This window comes from Tupaia chinensis, unplaced genomic scaffold (genome assembly GCF_000334495.1).
Source record: "Tupaia chinensis unplaced genomic scaffold, TupChi_1.0 Scaffold000604_1, whole genome shotgun sequence".
Lineage (NCBI taxonomy): Eukaryota > Metazoa > Chordata > Mammalia > Scandentia > Tupaiidae > Tupaia > Tupaia belangeri.
The window spans coordinates 1242331-1264937 of NW_006160122.1; the positions used below are offsets into that span (position 1 = coordinate 1242331).

At 51.2% G+C, this 22607-nt stretch overlaps 2 protein-coding genes across 2 annotated transcripts in view; one reads left to right on the forward strand and one right to left on the reverse strand.

Moving 5' to 3' along the window:
* The window catches only part of DNALI1 (dynein axonemal light intermediate chain 1), a 9431-nt gene extending 1239 nt beyond the window's left edge, over positions 1 to 8192 (forward strand). The window contains exons 3-6 of the mRNA XM_006158579.3: positions 1806 to 1975; positions 3119 to 3297; positions 3645 to 3809; positions 6408 to 8192. Of these exons, the coding sequence (XP_006158641.2) occupies positions 1806 to 1975; positions 3119 to 3297; positions 3645 to 3809; positions 6408 to 6443 (550 nt within the window). The 3' untranslated portion in view covers positions 6444 to 8192. The remainder of the gene's footprint in view (positions 1 to 1805; positions 1976 to 3118; positions 3298 to 3644; positions 3810 to 6407) is intronic.
* Positions 8122 to 22607, reverse strand: part of GNL2 (G protein nucleolar 2) — a 28377-nt gene continuing 13891 nt past the window's right edge. The window contains exons 7-16 of the mRNA XM_006158578.3: positions 21672 to 21830; positions 21025 to 21138; positions 16390 to 16518; positions 15501 to 15605; positions 14610 to 14768; positions 14357 to 14470; positions 10964 to 11415; positions 10585 to 10667; positions 8879 to 8964; positions 8122 to 8342 (exon numbers count right to left, since the gene is read on the reverse strand). Coding sequence (XP_006158640.1) covers positions 8190 to 8342; positions 8879 to 8964; positions 10585 to 10667; positions 10964 to 11415; positions 14357 to 14470; positions 14610 to 14768; positions 15501 to 15605; positions 16390 to 16518; positions 21025 to 21138; positions 21672 to 21830 — 1554 coding nt within the window. The 3' untranslated portion in view covers positions 8122 to 8189. The remainder of the gene's footprint in view (positions 8343 to 8878; positions 8965 to 10584; positions 10668 to 10963; positions 11416 to 14356; positions 14471 to 14609; positions 14769 to 15500; positions 15606 to 16389; positions 16519 to 21024; positions 21139 to 21671; positions 21831 to 22607) is intronic.

The window sequence follows — 22607 nt, forward strand, 5'->3', positions numbered from 1 at the left end:
GCTTTCTGTCTCTATGTCTCTCTCTGTCTGGCGAGCGCACGCGCCCTACAGTGAAAATCTCTCCAACCCCAGAAAAAAAAAAAAAAAAAAAAAAAAAGCAGAGACCAGGAGAAGATGTAGGCATTTGGATCCCAGAACCTGGGAGTGTGCGTGCGGCAGGCTGTTCCTCATGGTTTGGTCCCAGTATCCCAAAGCCCCTAGAGCCTGCACGTGGCTGGATCCTGAGAGGGTGGTGGAAGAGCCTTCCCAATCCTCCCTCGTATCCCGAGTGTTCTCACTGGACCTCACAGCTTTGCTATTGTCTATACTGTCCGGGTGTCGGGAAAGTCACGACACATTTTCTGTTTATGCGAAAATATGTCACGACTTTTCAGACAACCAGATATACCCTAGTGGCTCCCAGATGTGTGTTTCCAGCCCTCCCTGAAACTCCAGACCCACGTGGTCTGCTACGTCCACATTATCTTTGTGAAGTAGACATCTCACACTTAACATGTCCCAACTAAGTCACGTCTTCCTCCCCTGCGTCTCCTACTCAGGCCAGTTTTCATCCCCTTCGGTCTCTCCCAGCACAGATCCATTCTTTGTCAAATTCAAGATGAACTTCAGGTTACACCCGAAATCCAGCAACTTTTCACTGTCCCACTGCCTCGTTCCTGTTTGTCCCCTGCACAGCCTCCGGTCTGAAAGCCTTGCCACATTTGCTCTTTGTAAGTCAGGTCATGTCAGTTTTCTCCCAGAAACTCTCCAAGGCTTCTCTCGCCAGCCTGAAATCCAAAGTCCTTAAAGTGGCCTGGAAGATGCAGCATGATCTGAGCCATCCCATATCCCTGACCTTATCCCCCACATTCCTCTCGTGCACTTACGCTAAGGCCACAGGGACCCCTGCTCCTGTTTCCTTCACCCATCTCAGGGCCCCAGCAGTTGCTGTTCCCTCTGCCAAGGGTGCCCGTCTCCACACCCCCCCGGTTCTCTTCATTTCTCTACTCAGGTCCTTGCTCGAATGTCATTTCCTCAAGGAAGCCTTCACTGAAAATTCTGCACAAAAGAGCACCCCTCTCCCCACCATGACCCCCTTACTCGGCTTTTTCCTTCTGCAGTCCGCAGCCACACTGCTGACACGCCTTTCCCACTGTGTGTGTGTGACAAGTTGGCAGCGCTGTAGTTACAGCCATGATGAGAAGGGGAAGCCGTGATCTCTGAGAGGGAGGTCGAGGGAGGGGTGATTTTCCAGTTAATTCTCCCACTGGTGGCACAGAAGTCTCCTCCCCATGGCAGTTCTGCCTTTAAACCCCCTCCTTGGGATCCAGGCCTGGCCCGTGCCTTGGCACACGTCCATTCTGGAGGTCCACACAGGCACCCACCTTCAAGAGCCTCACCACCCCTGGCACATGCATTTGCTCCTTTCTGGCATGAGTAAGCTTTAAGGTGCCCTGTGTCCCCCCCTCATAAGGTGGTGGGGAATTTCCACTGGGCCTCTGTTCAGGTCAAGCAACAATGACCATAAATAGCTCTTCGACCTGTTCGAAGGGTAAGATCTCAAACAGTGGGTAAAGATTTCACGGGGGATCCTTGGAGAGCGGAGACTGCCCACCTACCCACCCCGAGACATGGTCCCTGTGGAGGCAGCACGAGAGTGTGGCTTTGGAACCTCACACCCCAAGGGAGAGGGAAGGATGTGGAGTCCTGGTGGGTCGGCGGCAGAGTGCCCCCACTCAGGAGCGAGCTCAGAGTGCCATCTCGGCTCACATCCTGAGGACCCCTCAAGCTGGCTTTCACTCAGCCCAGCTGTGTCTGTGCCACAGGGAGTGGGTAGAAGACACGCAGCTATGGATCCAGCAGGTATCCAGCACGCCCAGCACCAGGATGGACGTGGTGCACCTGCAGGAGCAGCTGGACCTGAAGCTGCAGCAGCGGCAAGCCAGGGAGACGGGCATCTGCCCGGTCCGCAGGGAGCTCTACTCCCAGTGCTTCGGTGAGCGCGGGTCAGAGGGCACGCCATGCCCTGCTGCCTCCTTCCTCCTTCAGGGCAGGTCTGAGCCAGAGCACCCTCAGCTGAGTCCTGCCCATCCTGGAATCATCCCTTCTTCCCCTCCCCCTCAGCATCCAGTCCCTGCATTCCTCACAATCAGACATCCTCACTCCTCAGACAAGAACTTTTAAACCTTCATGGGTTTTTTTTATTTTTTATTTTTATGATTTCTATAATCATATGCTAATATTTTAATTAGAAAAATTAACGTTCTATATTTATACCAGTCTATCAACATTCGGCCCTCGATCCAGAAAAATATTATTAGCCAGAAGGGATTTAGGGCCTACCTCCTCGAGGGCTGGTGTCAGCGAGCTGTCCCAGCCCAGCACTGGCCCCCTGTGGACTCCGGCCTGCAAACCAGATCCCTCAGGCAGCTGCAGGGTCAGCAGGCTCCACTCCAGTCAGTACTTATGGAGGAGACAGGAGGGCGAGCTCTGCACTGGCTGTTCCCAGCCCTAAACCAGTCCAGCCAGGGGCACCCAGGATTTCTACCTGCTTTGGAAAAGAGACTTCTTTGGGACCAGCAGTTAGCGTAATGGCTATGTCTCTGAACTCCCATGTTGTCCACTGCGGTTCGAGTCCCGGACCCAGTGGCTTAAACTGACGCCGGGCGCATGTGTGCATGTGTGCCAAAGATCCTGAGGAGAATGGAGAAGGGATTGCGGTGTGGTCATCCCCCCTGGGGGGGTGATTTCTTGCTTTCTATCTCTCTGTCTCTCTCTTAATGGTGAGCGCACACGCCCTATAGCAATAACCTCTCCAAAAAAAGAAAAAGAGACTTCTTTGAGCAGAACCCAGTTTCTGCCTGCAGTGGAAGGGCAGGATCCACTGCTGCACACCTGGGGACTCCTGTCTCCTGGCCCAGCCAGACCAGCCTGCTCCTCAGTGCCAAGTGCAGAGGAGAGGCTGCGTGGCAGTGTTCCATGGGCCCCTGAGGATTCTCCCGGGGGTCCTCTGAGGTTTTGTCTCAAAGTGAGGACACACCCTAGAGTCCCTCCCAGGAGGAAGGGGGCTGGCAATAGGCCTGGTGCCTGTCCCCTCCCGACCACTGTCTCTGATCTTACCGTGTATGCGCTCTGGAAGATGAGCTGATCCGGGAAGTCACCATCAACTGCGCAGAGAGGGGGCTGCTGCTGCTGCGAGTCCGGGATGAGATCCGCATGACCATTGCCGCCTACCAGACCCTGTATGAGAGCAGCGTGGCGTTTGGCATGAGGAAGGCCCTGCAGGCCGAACAGGGGAAGTCAGACATGGAGAGGAAAGTGAGTGGGGTTTGCCATGACACTTGGCCCTCTGTGACTCTCTGTCGACCTCAGGGCCACATGGTTGTCATTCTAGCCTGAAATTCTGGCCCTCAGGTTGCTCTCCCAACCATCCTGACCCTGGGAACCACATCAGTGAGGTGGAGCAAAGTGGCCAGCCTGGTGGTCCTGGCAGAGCAGCCTCTCCTCTGGACACGCCTTGCCAGTCTGGGACTTCCCACTGGGTGGCAGTACAGGCCCTAGCAATGTCGTGTTGGCCCCCGTGGCCCAAGTCCTCTCTGCCTAGACTCTCGGGCCACCAGGTCCACTTGGCAACGTCCCAGGATGACTGGGCATTCTGTCCTCAGATTGCAGAGTTGGAGACGGAGAAGAGAGATCTGGAGAGGCAAGTGAACGAGCAGAAGGCCAAGTGCGAGGCCACCGAGAAGCGCGAGACCGAGAGGCGGCAGGTGGAGGAGAAGAAGCACAACGAGGAGATTCAGTTCCTGAAGCGGACCAATCAGCAGCTGAAGGTGACCGGGGACAGGCGCCCGTGGGGTTGTGCGCTGTGGCCCCAGCCCTGCGGGCTCGGCGAGCGGGTCTTGTCCCACCAAGCGTCCAGATGCCCACACGTGCCACCCAACAGCGAAGGGGCTGAGAGCATGGGGTGAGGGTGTGTTGCCAGGTTCTCCATCCACCTGGCTCTGGAGCTAGGCCCTGTTCTCAACTGGGTCCCCATGAATCCTTGGCCTGGATCTCCAGTGGGTTTTGTTTTTGTTTTTAACGCTGGAGAAAAGGTGACCATCCTCAGGGAGAGGTGGATATGGCAAGAAGTGGAACTCCTGCCCCTCAGAGCTGGTATTTTGGAGCTTTCCTCAAATGGCTACATCCCAGCAGCCTTCACAGAAGTGTCCTCCCCTGACTGTCCCCTCCCATCAGAGGCTTGATGTTTGGGACAAAAGCAGGGGAGGCAGGATTGGCAGGCAGGCAGGGAAGGCCCGAGAACAGCAAGGACACCTTCACCTCAGCCCTCTGCGACATGTGATCAGAGCCACCCAGTGAAGGTGCTGTTCCTCAAAGCCCAAGGGCTGGTAGCATGCTTTCATTCATCTGAGGTGACAGGAGGGAGGGGGACTGGCGAAGAGTCACCAGAAGGCCATGCAACAGGCTTCTGCAACTCCAAGCTCTCTGATCCAAAGGTTCTCTAAGGTTGGGCCCCAGACCAGCATCAGCCTTATCACCTGTTATCTTAGAAATACAAAGTACTTGGGACCAGCAGTTAGCGTAATGGCTATGTCGCTGGACTCCCACGTAGTCGACCACGGTTCAAGTCCCAGACCCGATGGCTTAAACTCATGCCGGGCGCGTGTGCGTACGTGCCCAAGATCCTGAGAGGAGAATGGAGGAGAAGGGATTGCGGCGTGGCCATCCTCCCTGGGGGGTGATTTCCTGCTTTCTATCTCTCTGTCTCTCTCTGGCTGGCGAGCGCACGCGCCCTATAGCAAAAACCTCTCAAAAAAAAAAAAAAGAAATACAAAGTACTGGACCTGTTGAATCAGAAACTTTGGGGTTGGGGGTCCAGCTATTTGACGTAAAGGTCTCAGGTGACTAATGTTTGATCAAGTCTGTGAATCGTGCTCCTGGATACATGGCTTACTGATGCTCAGTGGCTTTTCCCCTTGCATGTATGTCCCTCCCCGCCCTAGTTTCTTAGAAAGCTAAAGAGATTTCCTCTTTTTTTTTTTTTGAGAGTGTTTTTTTTGCTATAGGGCGCGTGCGCTCACCAGACAGAGAGAGACAGAGAGACAGAAAGCGAGAAATCACCCCCTGGGGGGATGGCCACGCCGCAATCCCTTCTCCTCCATTCTCCTCTCGGGATCTTGGGCACGCATGCACACGCGCCCGGCGTGAGTTTATGCCACCGGGTCCGGGACTCATACCGCGGTCAACTGCGTGGGAGTCCAGCGACATAGCCATTACACCAACTGCTGCCCCCCCCTTATTTTTAATAAGTACTTTTTTATTTAATTTTATTTATTTATTCATTTATTCTTAATTTGAGCAGAGAAAGACACAGAGATAGAGGGAAACTAAGAAAGCAAGCCACCAGGTTCGGGACTCGAACCATGATCGGCCACGTGGGAATGTCCAGCACCTTAGCCACCATGCCACGTGCTGGTCCCCAAAACTGACTTATGGGCAGGCTTCTTGGCTCTACAATCCAAGACGACCAGCCATCTGCAATAAAGAAGGCTTTGCACTAACCGCTAATAGAGGATGACAGATTTTCTTATTGCTGAAAACTCTAACAGAAACAAGGCTAGGGATTTTCAGTCAGATGTGAACCTGCCCGCTCAGTGGCTCTGAAGCTGCTTTCCTAATCTGTCATATTGCTGTCATCAAACCTCAGTTCCTCGATCCTGCTTCATGTATTAGGAACAAGAGCAAAAGCCAAATACCTTCGCATCTAGCAGTTAAAAGCAACCTTGTAATCCCCAGGGTAAAGGATTCTGTAGAAGTGAGTTATTTTTATTGGCTCAGAGCCACACTGAAAAGAAAGCATGCCTGCAGTCCCCAGGATAGACCTACTTAAAGATCCGTCCCCAGACCAGGATAATAAATTATTTCACTGGCTGCTAGAGAGGTGGAGTAATTCCCAAGGGGCTTAAGCTTTACATCCAGAGGAACTGCTCCCTGCTCCGTGGTAGCAATTTTCTCTAATTGGGTGTCGAGTTGTCTTGGTGGCTGAAAAATGCTGTTTCTTAAACTTCTGGTCCCAGCAGAGCTCCCAGGATCCTAAACCAAAGAGCCAAATGTTGAACTCAGCAGCCATATTTAGGCCTGAAATCTGAGCCACGGAAAACAACTACTTCAACAACTGACTCAGTCTCCTTTTCAGTGTTCTAGATTGTACACTGAGCAGGGATTGTGTCAATACCAGAACGGCTCCGGTTTCTCCTAAAGTACCAAGATGTTTTGCTGAGCCAGAAACCAACAACCCTGGAGCTGGGCATGAAGGGCGAAGAGAACACTGAGCGGCCGTGTTTGCACTCTTCTTCCCCGAGACTTACCCTCTCAGCTCTGTCAGGCTGCAAGTTGGAATACTAATGGAGTTTGTTTCTGTTTTTCAGGCCCAACTGGAAGGCATCATTGCACCGAAGAAGTGATAACTTCCACGTGGGCCTCGGCTAACACCAATACCCCGTCATAAGCCCTTTGTAATAAAAAGCTAGTTTCCTGAGTGAACAAGCCAGACCCTCCCCTGATCACCACCTACATACCAGTCAGAAGCCACACTGGTGCCCTGTGTCATAGACACCTACGGTCGTCAGCCAGTCTCCTGGCTGGGCTATGGAAGGTGGTGTACCCTGAGGACAGTCTCTGGATGTGGCTTACCAGCCAAGCTTGGGATCTGCCCCTCGTTTTGTTCACAGTTCATCCTGTACCTCCACCGAGTCCTTCCTTAATGCTGTTTTCTCATCCCTACGCCAGTGCCTTTCCAGTAACTCCTCCCGGAGCCTTAGACTCAGGCCCTATCGCCTTATCCCCACCCGCCGAGTCAGCTGGCCCTTAGTTTCAGACTGCCCAGGTTAGGAAACCCATGGCTTTGGACGAAGTAAATGCTGCTGGAAAGGAAGACAAGTCTGTCCTCTGTGGGCCGTTTACACCTCAGCTCCTCCTTCACCAGAACTGTTAGCCAGTCATTTTGCAGAAAATCAAATCCTGACCCTCTATCCCCATTAATTCGTAAATCTCACATGCAGTCCTAGTTACTAACACTCAGGCCATGGCCCGTAGTCAACCACAACTTATTCCTCCTCTTCAGTTGGACTGGAGTCTGGAGGCCAGAAGACTCTTCCGTTCAGGGCAGCCCAGGGTGGGCTCGGGGGCCAGCAGGATGTCTCCACCACTCAGTTGAGGTTCACCTGTTTGATGTTAGTTCCCCGAGAAGGCATGGACATTTCCTCAGCTGGACTGCCTCAGTGCTGTGTTCCCCTGAAGAGGCCCAAGAAGGCACTCGATCCTCAACAGAGCTCGCCCTGGAGGTTGGGGCCTCCAGGCTCTCCAGAACTACAATCCCACAAGAGCTGGCCCCCAACTGAGCGTGCCCCACAGGCTCTCAAGTCCAAAGTCAAGCTTTTGCCCTAACCTGGCATCCTGTGAGCTGTAAGACTCCCCTCTGACCCGCCTGCACGTCATGTTCACGGGAAAGAACCTCTGCTCACTGAGATCTGCTACTTCCATGATGTTCAGCTGTAAGGCGTGTCCCAGGGTCCACGTCACAGGCTCAATGAGGAACAAAAGTTGCTGTCGCCATTTCTTCATATCTTAATGCCTTAAAAACTTTTTCACTTTCTTCTTTTTTTAAAATCACTCATAAAGCACTCATTTAGATCTGTTCATAACACTGCTTTATCAGCCCCTAAAGTTTGTCTACTTTCATAGGCTATCTGCATTTTCTTACTTTACAGACGTAACTGATTTATACACCAGAAGCTGAATGTATAGTTTTGCCTATTAGGCTACTTAACAGGGTTTTTTTTGAAATTTTCTTTGAGTTCTATATGCTTCTGTTCAAAACTGCTAATTAGCAATTATACCGTACAAGGGAAATAACTTGTCACGTGTGCATAACACACTTGTTGGATACGTGTGTAACAGACCTGTCGGATGTGTAACAGGGCCGCCCTCAGGAAGAAGTGAGGGCGAACTGAAGCACCTGAAAGTGCCAATGGGTCCCAGCACGGAAACCATCAAGCACAGACTCTTCTCATTCGCAGTAGGGAATGGCTTCAACTGTCACCTCAGAACAAGTGCACGATGGCCCTAGAAATGCCACCCGGCTTAAGCAAGAGGAACACAAATTTTATTAGCACATTTTTATATTAATTTAATAAACACCTTGTTAAATGTTACTGCTTATGCTTGAATTTTTTGTGTTTGTGTTTCTGTCCCTCTGAGTCGCTGGTCTTCTTCTTGTTCCTGTTCCTATTCTTCACATTGTGGGTTTCATAGTAGCGTACACCAACTTTTTTGGACTGTTGCTTCCGTGCTGCTCGCCTCCGCTGTTTAAAAAAAAGCAAAGGAAAGAAAAACCCGATCAGACACTGAGTGTCATCCAGCAGGGACCTTCTCATCTCTGCACTATTTTCCACGCTGCTTCCACAGCTACCAGGGAAGTGCTGGCACGGGCGGCTGCCCTCATAGACCTTCTGCTCTTCCACCCTGACTTGTGGCAACTCAGCTGCAGGTTCTCATGTGGGGCATGCCTCTTCCGAGGGCTGAGCCCTTCCTGTCGCATTCCTGACAAGTGGCCCCTGGAGAAAGGCTGAACACCCCTGACAACAAACTGGTCCCCTCCCAGGAGGGCCTGCACCAGCTCCAACAGCTCAGGTCCACAGCTGGACGACAGTGACAGGAGCTCCTATGACATGAGGAAAGAACCCAAGCACCTTCATCCAGTGGATCCTGACTAGGTAGCTGAGGCCAGGGTTTCCTGGGATTTGGCTCTAGATCATTAGTTTCAGAAAGAGTGGGCTGTGAGAACTGGGTTCTCCTCTATGTTCTGTACCTCAGTCATTCCTAAGAGCCAAACACTTACTTCCTTAGATGTAAGCGTCCTGCGAGTTTTATTTGAATGTTCCTCGTCTCTCTGGGCTTTCCGCTTCTTTCCCTTCTTGGTAGGTGCTGGACACACACAATGCATGAACACACACACAGAGAAAAACAGGAATTATCTATTTAAGTTTCATTTGCAAACCCCACACCAGGAAAGAGCCAGGTGTATCGGAGAAGTACGATGGCCAGCGTGGACGGAATGAGTGAGGGAAGCAGACAGAATTAACAGGATGAGGCTAGGAGGGCACTAGGACAGGACAGCCTTTGCAGGATACACCAGGGTTTGCATTTATGTCATGACAACATGCTCCTTCTTTTTCCTTTTTAAAGAGATTTCTTTTTTGAGAGGTTTTTGCTATAGGGCGCCTGCGCTCACCAGCTCACCAGAAAGAGAGAGACAGAGAGAAAGAAAGTGAGAAATCACCCCCCAGGGGGATGGCCACGCTACAATCCCTTCTCCTCCATTCTCCTCTCGGGATCTTGGGCACACACGCACAAGTGCCCAGCGTGAGTTTAAGCCACGGGGTCTGGGACTTGAACCACAGTCGACTACATGGGGAGTCCAGCGACATAGCCATTACGCTAACTGCTGGTCCCAAGAGATTTTTGCTATAGAGTGCGTGTGCTCACTAGAAAGCCAGAGACACAGAGAGAGAGAGAAAGCAAGAAATCACCCCCCAAGGGCGATGGCCATGCCACAATCCCTTCTCCTCCATTTCCTCTCGGGAATTTGGGCATGGACACACACGCGCCCAGCGGAAAACATGCTCTCAATATGGATGAAAGCTATTGGTCAAGTAAGAGTCGAGAACAAATAAGTGAAACCCCCCCACCTCAATTTGTCTGCAGATCCACCCTTAGCTCTAAGGTAAATAATGTACCCATTTTAAGAAGTAGTGGGTCAGCTGATGGCATGGTGGTTAAGGCAGCTGGACCCCACAATGCTGGCTATGCGGTTTGAGTACTGAATCCAGCAACTTGAGAAACACACCAGGCATGTGTGCATGCACATGTGCCCAAAATCTGAATGGAGAAGGGATTATGGAATGACCATGCTCCACAGGGTATGGGGCTTCTTTCTTTGCTGAGAACACACACCCTCTGGCAAGTTAAAAAAGATAAAGTAGTTTCCTGACTTATGAATCAATTCCTAAGGAATGTGCACAATGAAAAGTAGACTATCCAGCCTGTCCATTAATCAGAATGTGGAACCAGGGTAACCTGCCAGATACAGTCGTTATCTGTGTGGAGAACTATAGGGAAGATAATTTGGAGATTAAATTTAGGTTTCCCAAAGTTGCAGAAATGCGAAACACAGCTAAATAATTTCTCTGGGGCCAGCAGGTGGTGTGGCAGTTTAGGGTGCTGGACTCCCACATGGCCGACTATGGTTCAAGTCCCAGACCTGGCAGCTTGCTTTCTTACCTACCCTCTCTCTCTCACTGTCACTCTCTGCTCAAATTAAAATAGATAAATAAATGAAGTTAAATAAAATTCTTCTTTAAAAAAAAAATACTGGGGCCAGCAGGTGAAGTGCTGGTTAAGGTGCTGGACACTCCCACATGGCTGAACACAGTTCGAGTCCCGGACCTGGTGGTTTGCTTTCTCTCTTTGTGTGTGTGATCAAATTAAAATAAAATGAATAAAAAATAAATATAAATAAATAATAAATAAATAATTTCCCTTCACCTGTATCCTCTATGTCTTCTTCAGGAGCTTTTCTTTGTTCTTCAGATTGTGCAAAGACCTTTTCACTTAGGCCCTTGCATATTCTGAAACAAGAAAGCAGAGAAATGAAGTGGCCCGATATTCCCTCACACTGGTCAAAGCACAGCAGACTTGCAAACCCACCCATTTACACAGAGTCACCAGCAGGGGGTGCTGACATGGGACAGTGTCTGAAAGACCGTGACCAGACCTCTCGACTTTGGGTAGCTGAGTTTCACAAAATGTACAGACGGCTTTGTAAAATGGCAACAGCCCCTGCCTCCCTAAAACGCCGCCAATACTCCAGTAGTTTCTAGGAAAGGCAGACATAAACTGCAGTTCTTGAGATGAAAGTGTTTACCTGACTGCCGAGAACTTTTTGGCTTTGGCCTTGTTTAAAAACTTCTGGTATTTAGCAATCTTTTCGTCTAGGGCTTTAATCACAGCTTTGGTGTCGTTTTGCACATGTTCTTCCTGGAACTCCTGGTCAGACTCTTCCTCGATCTCCTCTGGCAGCTCCTGCTCCTCCTCCTCTTCAGCAGAAAAGCCCTCGAGCTCCTCTTCGCTATCTGACACCTCCACAGGAACTAGGTCATCCCCAGAAAACTGGGGCACGACGTTGATTTTGCCAAAGTTCTGCCGAACCCGCGCAAGAATCTGCTGCATCTCGGAGTCTGCGCTGCAGTGACTGGGCTCTTCTTGTCCTTTCTCGGCAACAGAGTCTGGCCCTTCACCTCCAGTTTCTGGGATTCCCTCCTCCACACTGGTCTGTGCTGTTTCCATGGCAACTTCCGAGGATGAGGAGGACGGAAGCTATTGAGGACAAAAGGGATTGGGTCAGGGGCAAGACGTGGAATCCAAATGAAAACAGAATTTCTTTTTTTTTTTTGGAGAGATTTTCACTGTAGGGCGCGTGCGCTCGCCAGACAGACAGAGAGAGACATAGAGACAGAAAGCGAGAAATCACCCCCCAGGGGGGATGGTCACGCCGCAATCCCTTCTCCTCCATTCTCCTCTCGGGATCTTGGGCACGCACGCACACGCGCCCGGCGTGAGTTTTAAGCCACCGGGTCTGGGACATGAACCGCGGTCGACTACATGGGAGTCCAGCGACATAGCCATTACGCTAACTGCTGGTTCCCATGAAAACGGAATTTCTGAATTCAACCTTGCTCCTAAAGTTCTCTTCTCAAGACTAAGGGCAGGTTGGACACACCCGCATGTGAGTGCCATCATTAATCTATCCCAAGCCAGTACACGTTAAAGGATCAAAGGAAGGGACGCAACAGGGCTGGGTGTGGGCTGAAGACTGGAGTGAGGGAGATAGAGGCCCGGCCTGGGGGAACCCTTAACCCTGGAGAAAAAACAAAAAGAGCAAAGGAGTAATCTGTGGTTCCCAAAGTAGAGCTTAGCATTAAAAGGCAATCGCTGCTTTAGCCCGGGAAGGTCAAGTCCTGGACCGTGCAGTCTCCGCGGGCTGCTGGGATAGCACCTTCTAAAGACGCGAGCAGGCTGGACAGCCAGGATTACAGTACTGGTTTAGAAAGCGACAGCTAAGGTAGGGGGCAATCTTTTTGTCCATTCCAGGAGGTGCTATGGTCTGAGTGTGTAGAAACTCGATCCCAAGTGCCTTAGTGTTGGAAGTGGGGCCTGACAGGGCGATTACAGAATGGATTACTGTCATTATCGTGAGAGTGGGTGAGTACAGCTGAGGGAGGGTTTGTCACAGACAAGTGCACAAGTCTGATGCTGTCTGCCCACCCATTCTCTCTCACCCTTCTACCTCTTCCAGCGGACCACACAGCACAAAGGCCCTTCCCAGACGGAGCGCCCTGATCCTGCACCTCCCAGCCCCCAAGCTATGAGCCAAATAAGCTTCCGCTCATCATGGGCGACCGGCCTGGGGCATTCTGTGATGACTAAGACAAGAGGCATCTTAAAGAAGGGACAACATAAGGAGAACTGGGTGGTGGGGGAGCTCACAATAAATACTCAGCTTCAGGGTACTGAAATGACTCGCTGGGGCCCAGAAGGTATGCCGTGGTTAAGGCAGCTGGATCCCACAGAGCTGACTGCACAGTTCAAGTCCTGGATCTGGCAGCTGAAAAACATGCAGGGTGCATATACGTGTGCGCCCAAAATTCTAAAAGGAGAGAGGAAATGGAGAGGGGGCTGCAGCTGTGACTGTCCCCGTAGGGGATGCTTTCTCTTTCTCTCTCTCTCTCTCTCTCTCTCTCTCTCTCTCTGACTTTGCATGCACTCTGGGTAATTTTTTTCTTTCTTTTAGAAGAGGTTTTTGCCTCAGAGTACATGTGCTTGCCAAAGAGACACAGAGAGAGAGAAAGTGAGAAATCATCCCTTAGGGGGCATGGCCAAACCACAATCCCTTCTCCTCCCCTCCATTCCCCTTCCAAATCTTACACACACACAAACCCAACATGAGTTTCAAGCCACCGAGTCCAGGACTTGAACCATGGTGGGCCATGTAGGAGTCCAGTAACAGACCGCTATGCCGCCTGCTGGCCCTACACAAAAATCTTTTTAAAAAATCATGCTTAGCAAACTTCCTTACACCCCACGGGACGTGCTGAGAGTCCCTACACCAGGCCCTCGGCAGCTCTTCCATTCAGCTGCTCCCGACTTCCACCCTTCATATGAGACTGAGAATCACAAATGAAGTCCTTCTCTGAGTTCTTTGAGTCTTTCTAGGAAATTATGAAACCCCGAATCCCTGAATCTGCAGCTGCTGGCCAAGCGCAGGTGTGGGAGCCGAGATCACCCTCCCCCATCACAGCCGGCATCCGAGCCTGGGGTCTTAGCAGTGGGGTCTGCGCTAACTCCAGGAAGCAGTGTCAGAAACTAGACGAACTGTAAGACGCATGTCTGGTGTCAGACAAAGCACATTCTGGCTCTGGGCAGGATGTCGGAAAAGGTGGCCGGGACGCGTTCACTCTCACCACAGTGCTCCAGTGCCCAGCACAGTGCCTGCCATGGAGATGCTCCGTACACGTCTGCTGGATGGATATACCCAAAACAGCAACGTACACAGAAGAGGAAGAGGAAGCTGCTTCTTTGTTTGGCTGGTGGTTTTGAAGGAAGAGGGGAGAAAGTCTGTTAGCAGCATCAAGCATGCCAGAGAGAATCTGATGGAAAATATCCAGCTGCAACTGCCAACTCTGGACCGGTGCTGAGGCAGGAGGAAGCCAGAGCCGTGGAGACCCACCCGACACCAGGACAAAAGCAAACCCTGAGCCACGTGTCCCAGTCCTGGCTGAGATCGAGAAAGGTCCTAGAAACAGCAGAGCAGAGAGCCAGGTCGAGCCTGTGATAGTCCACAGCCACGTAAAGGGACACAAGACAGCGGGGAGCTTCTTGGCCAGCCAGAGGCCCAAACCTGAGGCCGCTCTCCCTGCGTACCCATCATACCACTCTCCTCTCCCACTTGAGGGCAAGGGCGGTTCCGCAGCCCTTTGCCCTGTGCCTGGCACATGGCTGCTTCTAAGCGTAAGACAGAGCTGCCAGAAGGTCACTCACATTTAACGAGCCCCTTCTCCAAGACCCTGAAGACCTGGATTAAGCCTACTCTCCATCACGCCTCAACTTACTCATCTCCAAATGCCACCCCAATGAGGTCACAGCAGTCACACTGTGGGACAGGAAGGGAAATGGTGCTCCAGAAGAGGGAGGTGAGCAGGTCACGCCACGTCTGGGTGGACAGCCACGCTCCCTGGGAGGTGGCCTAGCCTGCCCTTACCTGGGGGGCCACAGGCAGCTCCACATTGGGCGGCTTCACGAAGAAAGGGATCCGGCCTCGCTGCCAGTCATTGAGGACCATCTTGCCCACGGTCTGCACATCGGGTTCGCCACCCTGCAGTGTTGGGAACATGTCGGTTGTCCCAGCAGCTCATCACACTGCTCATGTGACGCATGCAGAAAGGCCACATCGCACGTGCTCACGCACGCACCCGCAGCGCACACCCGCTGAAGCCCTGCGGACCCCGGCTCACCTTCAGTAACTTCCCCGTCCGGTGAGCCAGCTTCTCCAGGAAGTCCTCGGCGCTCTCCCAGGAGTCGATCTTGTATGTCTTGCTGATATACTCGGGCTTTGCTCGTTCAAGCACAGCGCTGATGTGGTCTTCGGGAGTCTTAATTTTTTCCACTTGAACCTAGATGTTGACGGGGAATCTCTTGCTTATGGCCATTTTTGTGGGAGCAGGGAAGTTGCTGGCGTTCTTTGCGGCTCCATTAAATGGATTCCACATCGCAAGGCAGTGGAGCCGGACAGGAGCCTGTTTCCAAGATGGCCAGACACGGCCAGCTGCACAGAGCTCCTCTGAGAGCCGACCACAGCCACAGAGGCCAGAGCGTGGCCCTAATCCCAGCTCACCACAAACCCACTATGTGGCTTCCGCAAGCAGTTTAGACTTGGACTGCTGCATGTTACACATGTGCAGAAACGGTTAAAGGACTGCCAATCCCAGGCCCGGGAACAGAGTGGTTTCAGAAAGGAGGGGAGGAATGTGCACAGGACGTATAGCCAGAAGCGTGGTCGAGGGTAAGTGGAACCATTTCAAGTCTTCAGTCGTCTTCAGAAAAAAGTGAGGAAATGACTGGGTTCCAAAATGACTCAACCCATAAACCCACGAAGATGAATTACCACTAAGCATAAACAGCCCGCTTCCCTCTGGATCCTGTGTGTCAACTACAGACTCTTCTGCGGGATGACATTGACCAGACAGCCCATGGTTCCACTGACTCCTCACACAGGCTTCAGTGGGAGGGACAGGCTGCCCTGAAAGGCGGGCTGACCCCCAACTGCCTTCTGAATGAGTAAAAAGCAAAGGGAGCCAGGATTCCCCCAAAAGGCAGGCGGAGCGCCTACAGGGCCAAACACTCACAACTCCCTTCAGCACGATGTCCGTCTCCGAGTCCTCAGAGGGGTAAACCACACCGGGACAGTCGATCAGGAAGATCCGCCGCATCAGCGTGATGTACTGCCAGACCTGAAGGTGGAAGTCAGGGGCACCCCTGGGGCAGACACGCTCGCGCCCCATTTCACAGCCCCCCACACCCGTGTGTGAGTTAGAAAGGAGGAACAGGAAGTCCAAGGCAAGTCACCTGCTGAGTAATTAAGACACGCACTCCCCCCCACTACCACACACAAGCCACTTCCACTAGGTATGAACCAGCCTCTCCATCAACTCAGAGTCTGAAACAGAGGCAGGACTCCCTTCCAGTGCCGCACAGCAATACCAGCGGCCCGTTCCCCGAGCTTTAGAAGTGTTCCTGGCAGCTCGGCACTGTCTGGCCTCTTAGCCTTTAAGCAGACCACACTGCTCCCTCTGTGTTGCGGTACAGGACCCCCTGCCGTCTGAGTCTACTCTACGCGGAGGTCTCCTTCGGAACCCAGGTATGGAATATTCCTGGGTTAGTCCTGTTCATCAAAGTAAAAGGCAAGTGTGACGATGTAGGACAGACGGAGACGTAAATGTCACCAGCCATGGCACGCCAAAGCCACACATGGCACACGCAGTACTGGGCCCCACCCATCGGGCAGGGACAGCTCCAGCACGCCCGTTACATACGAAGCAGGCCACGCCCAGGGGTGACCCTCACTCGGCCCACCCAATCGGGCAGGGACAGCCCCGGTGTGTCCCGTTACATACGAAGCAAATCACGCCCAGCGGTGGCCCTCGCTCAGCAGAAACAGAAATCTCCGTGCCCTAAACAGTCACTCCCCCCATGGAGAGAAAAGACGAGGACTCAGACCCCATCAGTGAGACGTACCTTTGTCTCACCGGCAATGGGGGCCACGTTGCACACTTTCTTGGAACGCAACGTGTTTATCACAGAGCTCTTGCCGACGTTCGGATAGCCAATAAACCCGACGCTGATCTGCTTCTTGTCAGTGTGCAACTGTCAGAGAGAGAACGTATACCACATACATGCAGTCGTGAGGCCCCGTGGACAGTGTGCTCCGGTGCTGGGACCAAGAGCACAGTGCCCAACGGCGGGAGCCACAGGAGCTGACACTCAGACACACGCCACCCACAAAGGCTGCGGGAGTAGGAGACACTGACTCATTAGCAACTCAGAGGCAAGTCACTTCCTCGGTCACCCGTGTAAAATCAGCCTTCAACGTTTTGAGGTTACAAGTATGTAGGTCACGAAACAGAAGAAACAGCTTGCTAGTCATCAATTTCGGACAATACCATCCACTGGTGAAGTCTTCACAGACAAGAGAACCTTAACAGATTCACCACGGACAACCCCATGACCCTTCTCCTCCCATATTTTCTTGCATTTTCATTGCCAAAAAGAACCACCTATTTAAAAAAAAAAAAGGGCAACCTAAAAAGTTAGACATGGGGTGAAAGACTCAAGGAGGCAGAGTTCAGTTCGTTACTATGGATGGAGCCCTGCACGGACCGGAGCTTCTGATTAGGGCAGGATGACAGGCAGGCTACCGCTCCCTCCTGCCCCAAACTCCACTAGGATGACAGCCAACAAAACCAGCCACACCAACTGCGCAAGAAGAGGAAAGTGAGACAATGAAAATCACGTGATGTTAACAAAATATCAGAAGCTAAAACATAATATCTAGAGCCAGTCGCGTGATGGTTAAGGCAGCTGGATCCCACATGTTGACTGTGTGGTTCGAGTCTCGGACCTGGTAGCTTGAGAAACGTGCTGGGCGCATGTGCATGTGTACCCAGAACCCCAAGAGGAGGGAGAAATGAAGAAGGGATTGCAGCATGACCATCCCACACAGGGGATGCTTTCTCTCTGCCAGGCACACATGTTTTTTCGCAAAATTAAAAACAGCAGGACCTGCAGTTGGCGTAACGGCTATGTCGCTAGACTCCCATATAGTCGACTGTGGTTCAAGTCCCGGGCCTGGTGACTTAAACTCAAGCCCAGCACATGGGCATGTGTATCCAAGATCCCAAGAGGAGAATGAATGGACCATCCTCCCTGGGGGGTGATTTCTCACTTTCTGTCTCTCTGCCTCTGTCTTTCTGGTGAGCGCATGCACCCGCCTATAGCAAAAAGCCTCTCAAAATAGAGAGACAAGAAAAAAAAAAAAAAAAAAAAACAAGGACTGGGTCACTGGGAACGTCATGTGTTTTTTTATGCGAAACTGTAAGATGACTTTTCCGACCACCCGATAGTATCTAATGTGGCCCATGAAAAAATATGAGAGCTAAGTGACTGCAAAGGCAGAAAAACCCGAAGTCCAGTGTTATTAGTGCCAGTTACGTACAGAAAGCTGCAGGACTCGGCGCGGAGTCCCTCTACGGACAGCACCTTCCGCTACACGGCTGCTGAGTGTATGAAGCCCGCCCTCCCTCCCGCCACCTCGACACAGTACACAACTGCTTTGCTCCAACAGACGCCCAGACAGAGCCTCAGGAGATGATGACTTCTTAAAACCCTCCACGATTGAAAATAGCTTTAATTTTCACATCTTAAGGGAGTCCAGAGTGCGAGAGTACAGTAACCAAAGGCAAGAGTTCCCATGGAGAGTCTCCGCGTCAAATGGGGAGCCCTCTCGTCCTGCACTCCTACTGAGGTCCCAGTCTCCTGGATTCCCGGCTCAGGCAGGCCCGGAGCTAGAGACTGGAAGTCTTTTCCAAGGAAGCCCATGAGCTTACAAAACTCTACAGACGCTGACGTTCCTAGGGAGCCCTACCCAATCACCCTACAATGAAGTCTATCAGTCAAAAAGTCTACCCACGCCGGGATCATCAGATACACAGCATAATGGTTATGTTGCTGAACTCCCACATGGTCGTGGTTTGAGTCCTGGACCTGGCAGTTTAAAATTCACGCCGGGCGTGTGTGTGTGTGTGTGTGTGTGTGTGTGTGTGCGCGTGTGTGTGTGTGCATGCCCAAGATCCAGAGAGGAGAAAGGAGGAAAAGGGGTTGGGACGTGGCCATTCCCACTGAGGAGGTGATTTCTTGCTTTCTGTCTCTGTCTCTCCAGTGAGTGCACATACCCTAGAGCAAAAATCTCTCTTAAAAAAAAAAAAAAAAAGAGGGAACCAGCAGTTAGCGTAATGGCTATGTCACTGGATTCCCACGTAGTCGACCGCGGTTCGCGTCCCGGACCCGGTGGCTTAAAACTCAAGCTGGGCACGTGTGCGTGCGTGCCCAAGATCCCGAGAGGAGAATGGAGAAGGGACTGCGGTGTGACCATCCCCCCTGGGGGGTGATTTCTCGCTTTCTGTCTCTCTGTCTCTGTCTGTCTGGCGAGCACACGTGCCCTATAGCGAAAATCTATCCAAAAAAAGAAAAGAAGTCTACCCATGCCAGGAAAAAAACTATTAGCCTTTCAGTGCCTGACTTATATACAACTGGAGAAGCAAGAATAACCAGACATTTGAAATATGACTCTAACAAAAAAGACAGAAACAAACTTCATGGTAACAGTCAATGCAGTGAGAAAAGAACTTCCAGATACCCATCATCCTTAACATTCTCAGAAAGACAAAGACAATATTATATCCATGGAACAAGATAGAAGGAAGTGGGTTAAATTGGTTAACAAGAGCTCTTAGAAATTAAAAATGTAGGGACCAGCAGTTGGCGTAATGGCTATGTCGCTGAACTCCCATGTAATTGACCACGGTTTGAGTCCCGGACCTGGTGGCTTAAACTCACGCCGGGCGCGTGTGCGTGTGTGCCCAAGATCACGAGAGGAGAATGGAGCAGAAGGGACTGCGGCATGGCCAGTCCACCCGGGGGTGATTTCTCATTTTCTGTCTCTCTCTCTCTTTCTGGCGAACGTATGCACCCTCTAGCAAACACCTTGCCAAAAAAAAAGAAAAAAAGGAATTAAAAATGTAAAGTAGCAGGCAGGACCAGCTCCATGGCACAGTGGGAAGGTGCTCTCAGAGAAGTCGAACCCCACATGACAATGGTGGCTCAAATACCCAGTCTGGGCAGCCTGACACATGCAGGGCATGGGCGGAGGGTACCCCGGAGCCAGTGAACTAGGGGGCTGGGGGGATGACACTGTGGTGTGACCAGATCTCATCGGAGTGCTGCCCCCACTCCTCACTCTCAGATGTACACTTATCATGAATAATAAAAAAATGAATTTAAAAAAAATTTAAGTGACAACCAAAATAGATTTCCTGACAAAACAATTGGATAAATCTGTCAAATACAGCAGTTAGCGTAATGGCTATGTTGTTGGACTCCCACGTAGTCGACTGCGGTTTGCGTCCCGGACCCAGTGGCTTAAAACTCACACCGGGCACATGTGTGTGCGTGCCCAAGATCCCGAGAGGAGAATAGAGGAGAAGGGACTGCGGCGTGACCATCCCCCCTGGGGAGTGATTTCTCACTTTCTGTCTCTATGTCTCTGTCTGTCTGGCGAGCGCATGTGCCGTATAGTGAAAATCTCTCCAAAAATAAATAAATAAATAAATAAACTGCCCAGAAAATAGAGCAAAATGTTGTTATGTTCTGAAATAAAGAAAAGATGAAAAAAAAGTTAAAAGATAAGAATTAAACTGGGAGGTAGGAGTCAGGGAACCAAGAAATAATGTGAAAGAAAGTTACAGAAACTGAAAAGTCAAAAGCGTTTGCTTCTGGAAAGGGTGATCAGGAGACACATGTCGTCCTTTGGAGAAGCCAGGCAGAACTCATCGGATACACAAGTATAAAATTATAGGTGCAGAACGTGAAGTGCTGAACACATCTGACGGGGTGACGTGGTCTCAAGGCTTCCCTGAGGAGCAGACATCTGAACAGGAATCTAAGCTTGAGCTCTGGCAGGGCCCTTTCCAGGGAGGGGACAGAAAGTGCACAGGCCCTGAGGGCAAGGACACTCGCAGGCCTAGGAAGGCCAGGGTGGGGAGCAGACAGCAGGAGAAGGGGCTTGTTCACGAGCAGAGGCTGGACCATCAGGAGTAAGGGATACGGCAAAAACAAAGTGACACTGGTCAGGGACGGGGTCAAAGGTGGAGCGAGAAAGTACTTCAGAACCCTTTATAGTCCCAAAGCTCTGTGAGTTTCTTCATCTCCAGAACACACACCGAGATGTGGAAAAGTAGTTGGTAGCGCGCGCACACACACACACACACACACACACACACACATTTTCTCATTATTTATGCCAAAATGTGTGCACATGCATGGTAGAGACAGAGAGCCCCACCAAGCAGCTAGGGCCTGGAAACACTGCAATCCTTTTCCCTCCAAATCTCCACCCATCAGGATCCTGGGCACGTGCACATGCACCTGACATGTTTCACAGTCCTGGCTGACACGTGGGATCCAGTTACCCCCGTCCAGTGCCTAACTGCTACACTGTGGGGCCAGCCTTGAAGCTGGTAACTTTCTGATGCGCAGTGACAAGAGATACCCTTACGGAAACCACAACTCGAGAGGAAGCAGATGGGGTCTCAGTACCTTTCCGAACTGCCGCAGAAGCTGGATAAATGCTCCTTTGCCAAAGGGGTTAGTCAGACTTGCGTGGAAAGCAAGTGTGGGGTAATCCTGGGAGAGGACAGCAACCCATCGTTTCTAAGACGGGAAAGGAAGAAGAGGCTGGTGAGCTGTAATCTGTTTATGCACCATGTGCGGCATCATCAGAGCTTGAATTACAGGAGCGTGTTTCAAATACACTGCTGTCCACAGAAAATGTTAGCTATAATTCTGAGATGTTTTCTCAAGCATGACAGTTAAAGCTTTGTCTTTTCTTACAAATGCAAGACGGTATTCTCCCAACCGCCTCCATTGCTCCGAGATGCCATTAAGGAACAGAGTGTGAAGCAGGCCAGGCCTGCAGCAGCGGCCACCCCCACCTCCCCCAGGGGCACATGATCCTCGGGGCACGACTGCCCAACCAGCCACCAGAGAATAATGCATCTCTGCCCAGCATCGACAAAGCACGGTGAGTCTTATCTCGAAGGAGAATACTCCAGTGACCACGGACGAGCTCAAGGATGCAGTACTGTAACTGATGTCCCAAGTCCTCAGAACCGTGACACACGTACTAGCGGGTAACTCAAAGCCCATGCAGGCGGAGGCCGTCTGGGGTTAGTGGCTGTCCTTACCGTTGCCCAGGTGGGAACAAGGTCGCATTTGTTAAGTACGAAAATGAGGTGTTTCCAAGGTTTCTCCTTTTTCAAGTAAGCCTCGATGTGAGGGGAACGGGTACCCATCGGATCTCGAGCATCGAGAACTTGAACTACAACATCTGATGAATCGATCACCTGCAAATTTCAAGAGGCAAGAACAGTTCCCCGAAGTCTAAGCATGAGAAAGTGACATACATGCAAGAGCATCCGGGAGAAAATAAACTACTGCTGTTTAAAGACAACCTCAGGACAGCCTTCTGAGAACAGGCTGGAGCCACTCTCAACGACCCATGGTCAGAATTCCAAAGCTGTTTAATCCTGTGAGTATTTGAAGCTTGTGCAATTTCCAAAGGAAACTAGTTTAGATGAACCCAATCTATTTCATAATTACTATGGATTATAGAACCTAAACATTCACTTCTTAAGACTCCTATGATTTTTTTAAAGGATTACTTTTATTTGTTGCTGTTAATTTGACCAGAGAGAGAAAGACAAAGTTAGAAGGCAAGCTGCCAGGTCCGGGAGCAGACCTGTGGTCAGCTACATGGGAGCCCAGCACCTTAACCACTGCTCCACCTCCTGGCCCCAAGACTCCTATAATTGTTTTCACTACTGTAAGTCTTCTGTAAGATACAATGACTTCCTACTATGTTACTGTTCCAATGTGACTATGTTTGAAGGTCTTTCTTCCCAAGAAAATTATTAGTGCAAGGACATAGGTAACCTGAGCCCGTTGAAGAGCACTGGCTCAGGAGTCGGGACATACAAAGCCTCTTCTCCGAACAAGGTGGGTGAGCTGGGTGAGGGGCTAAACCTCCTGGACGTAGGGTCTCTTCTGTAAAACAAGCTGGCTAGACTAACTTACAGTGTCTCATGTGGTTCTAAGAGGATATGCTAAATCTAAACAGGAAT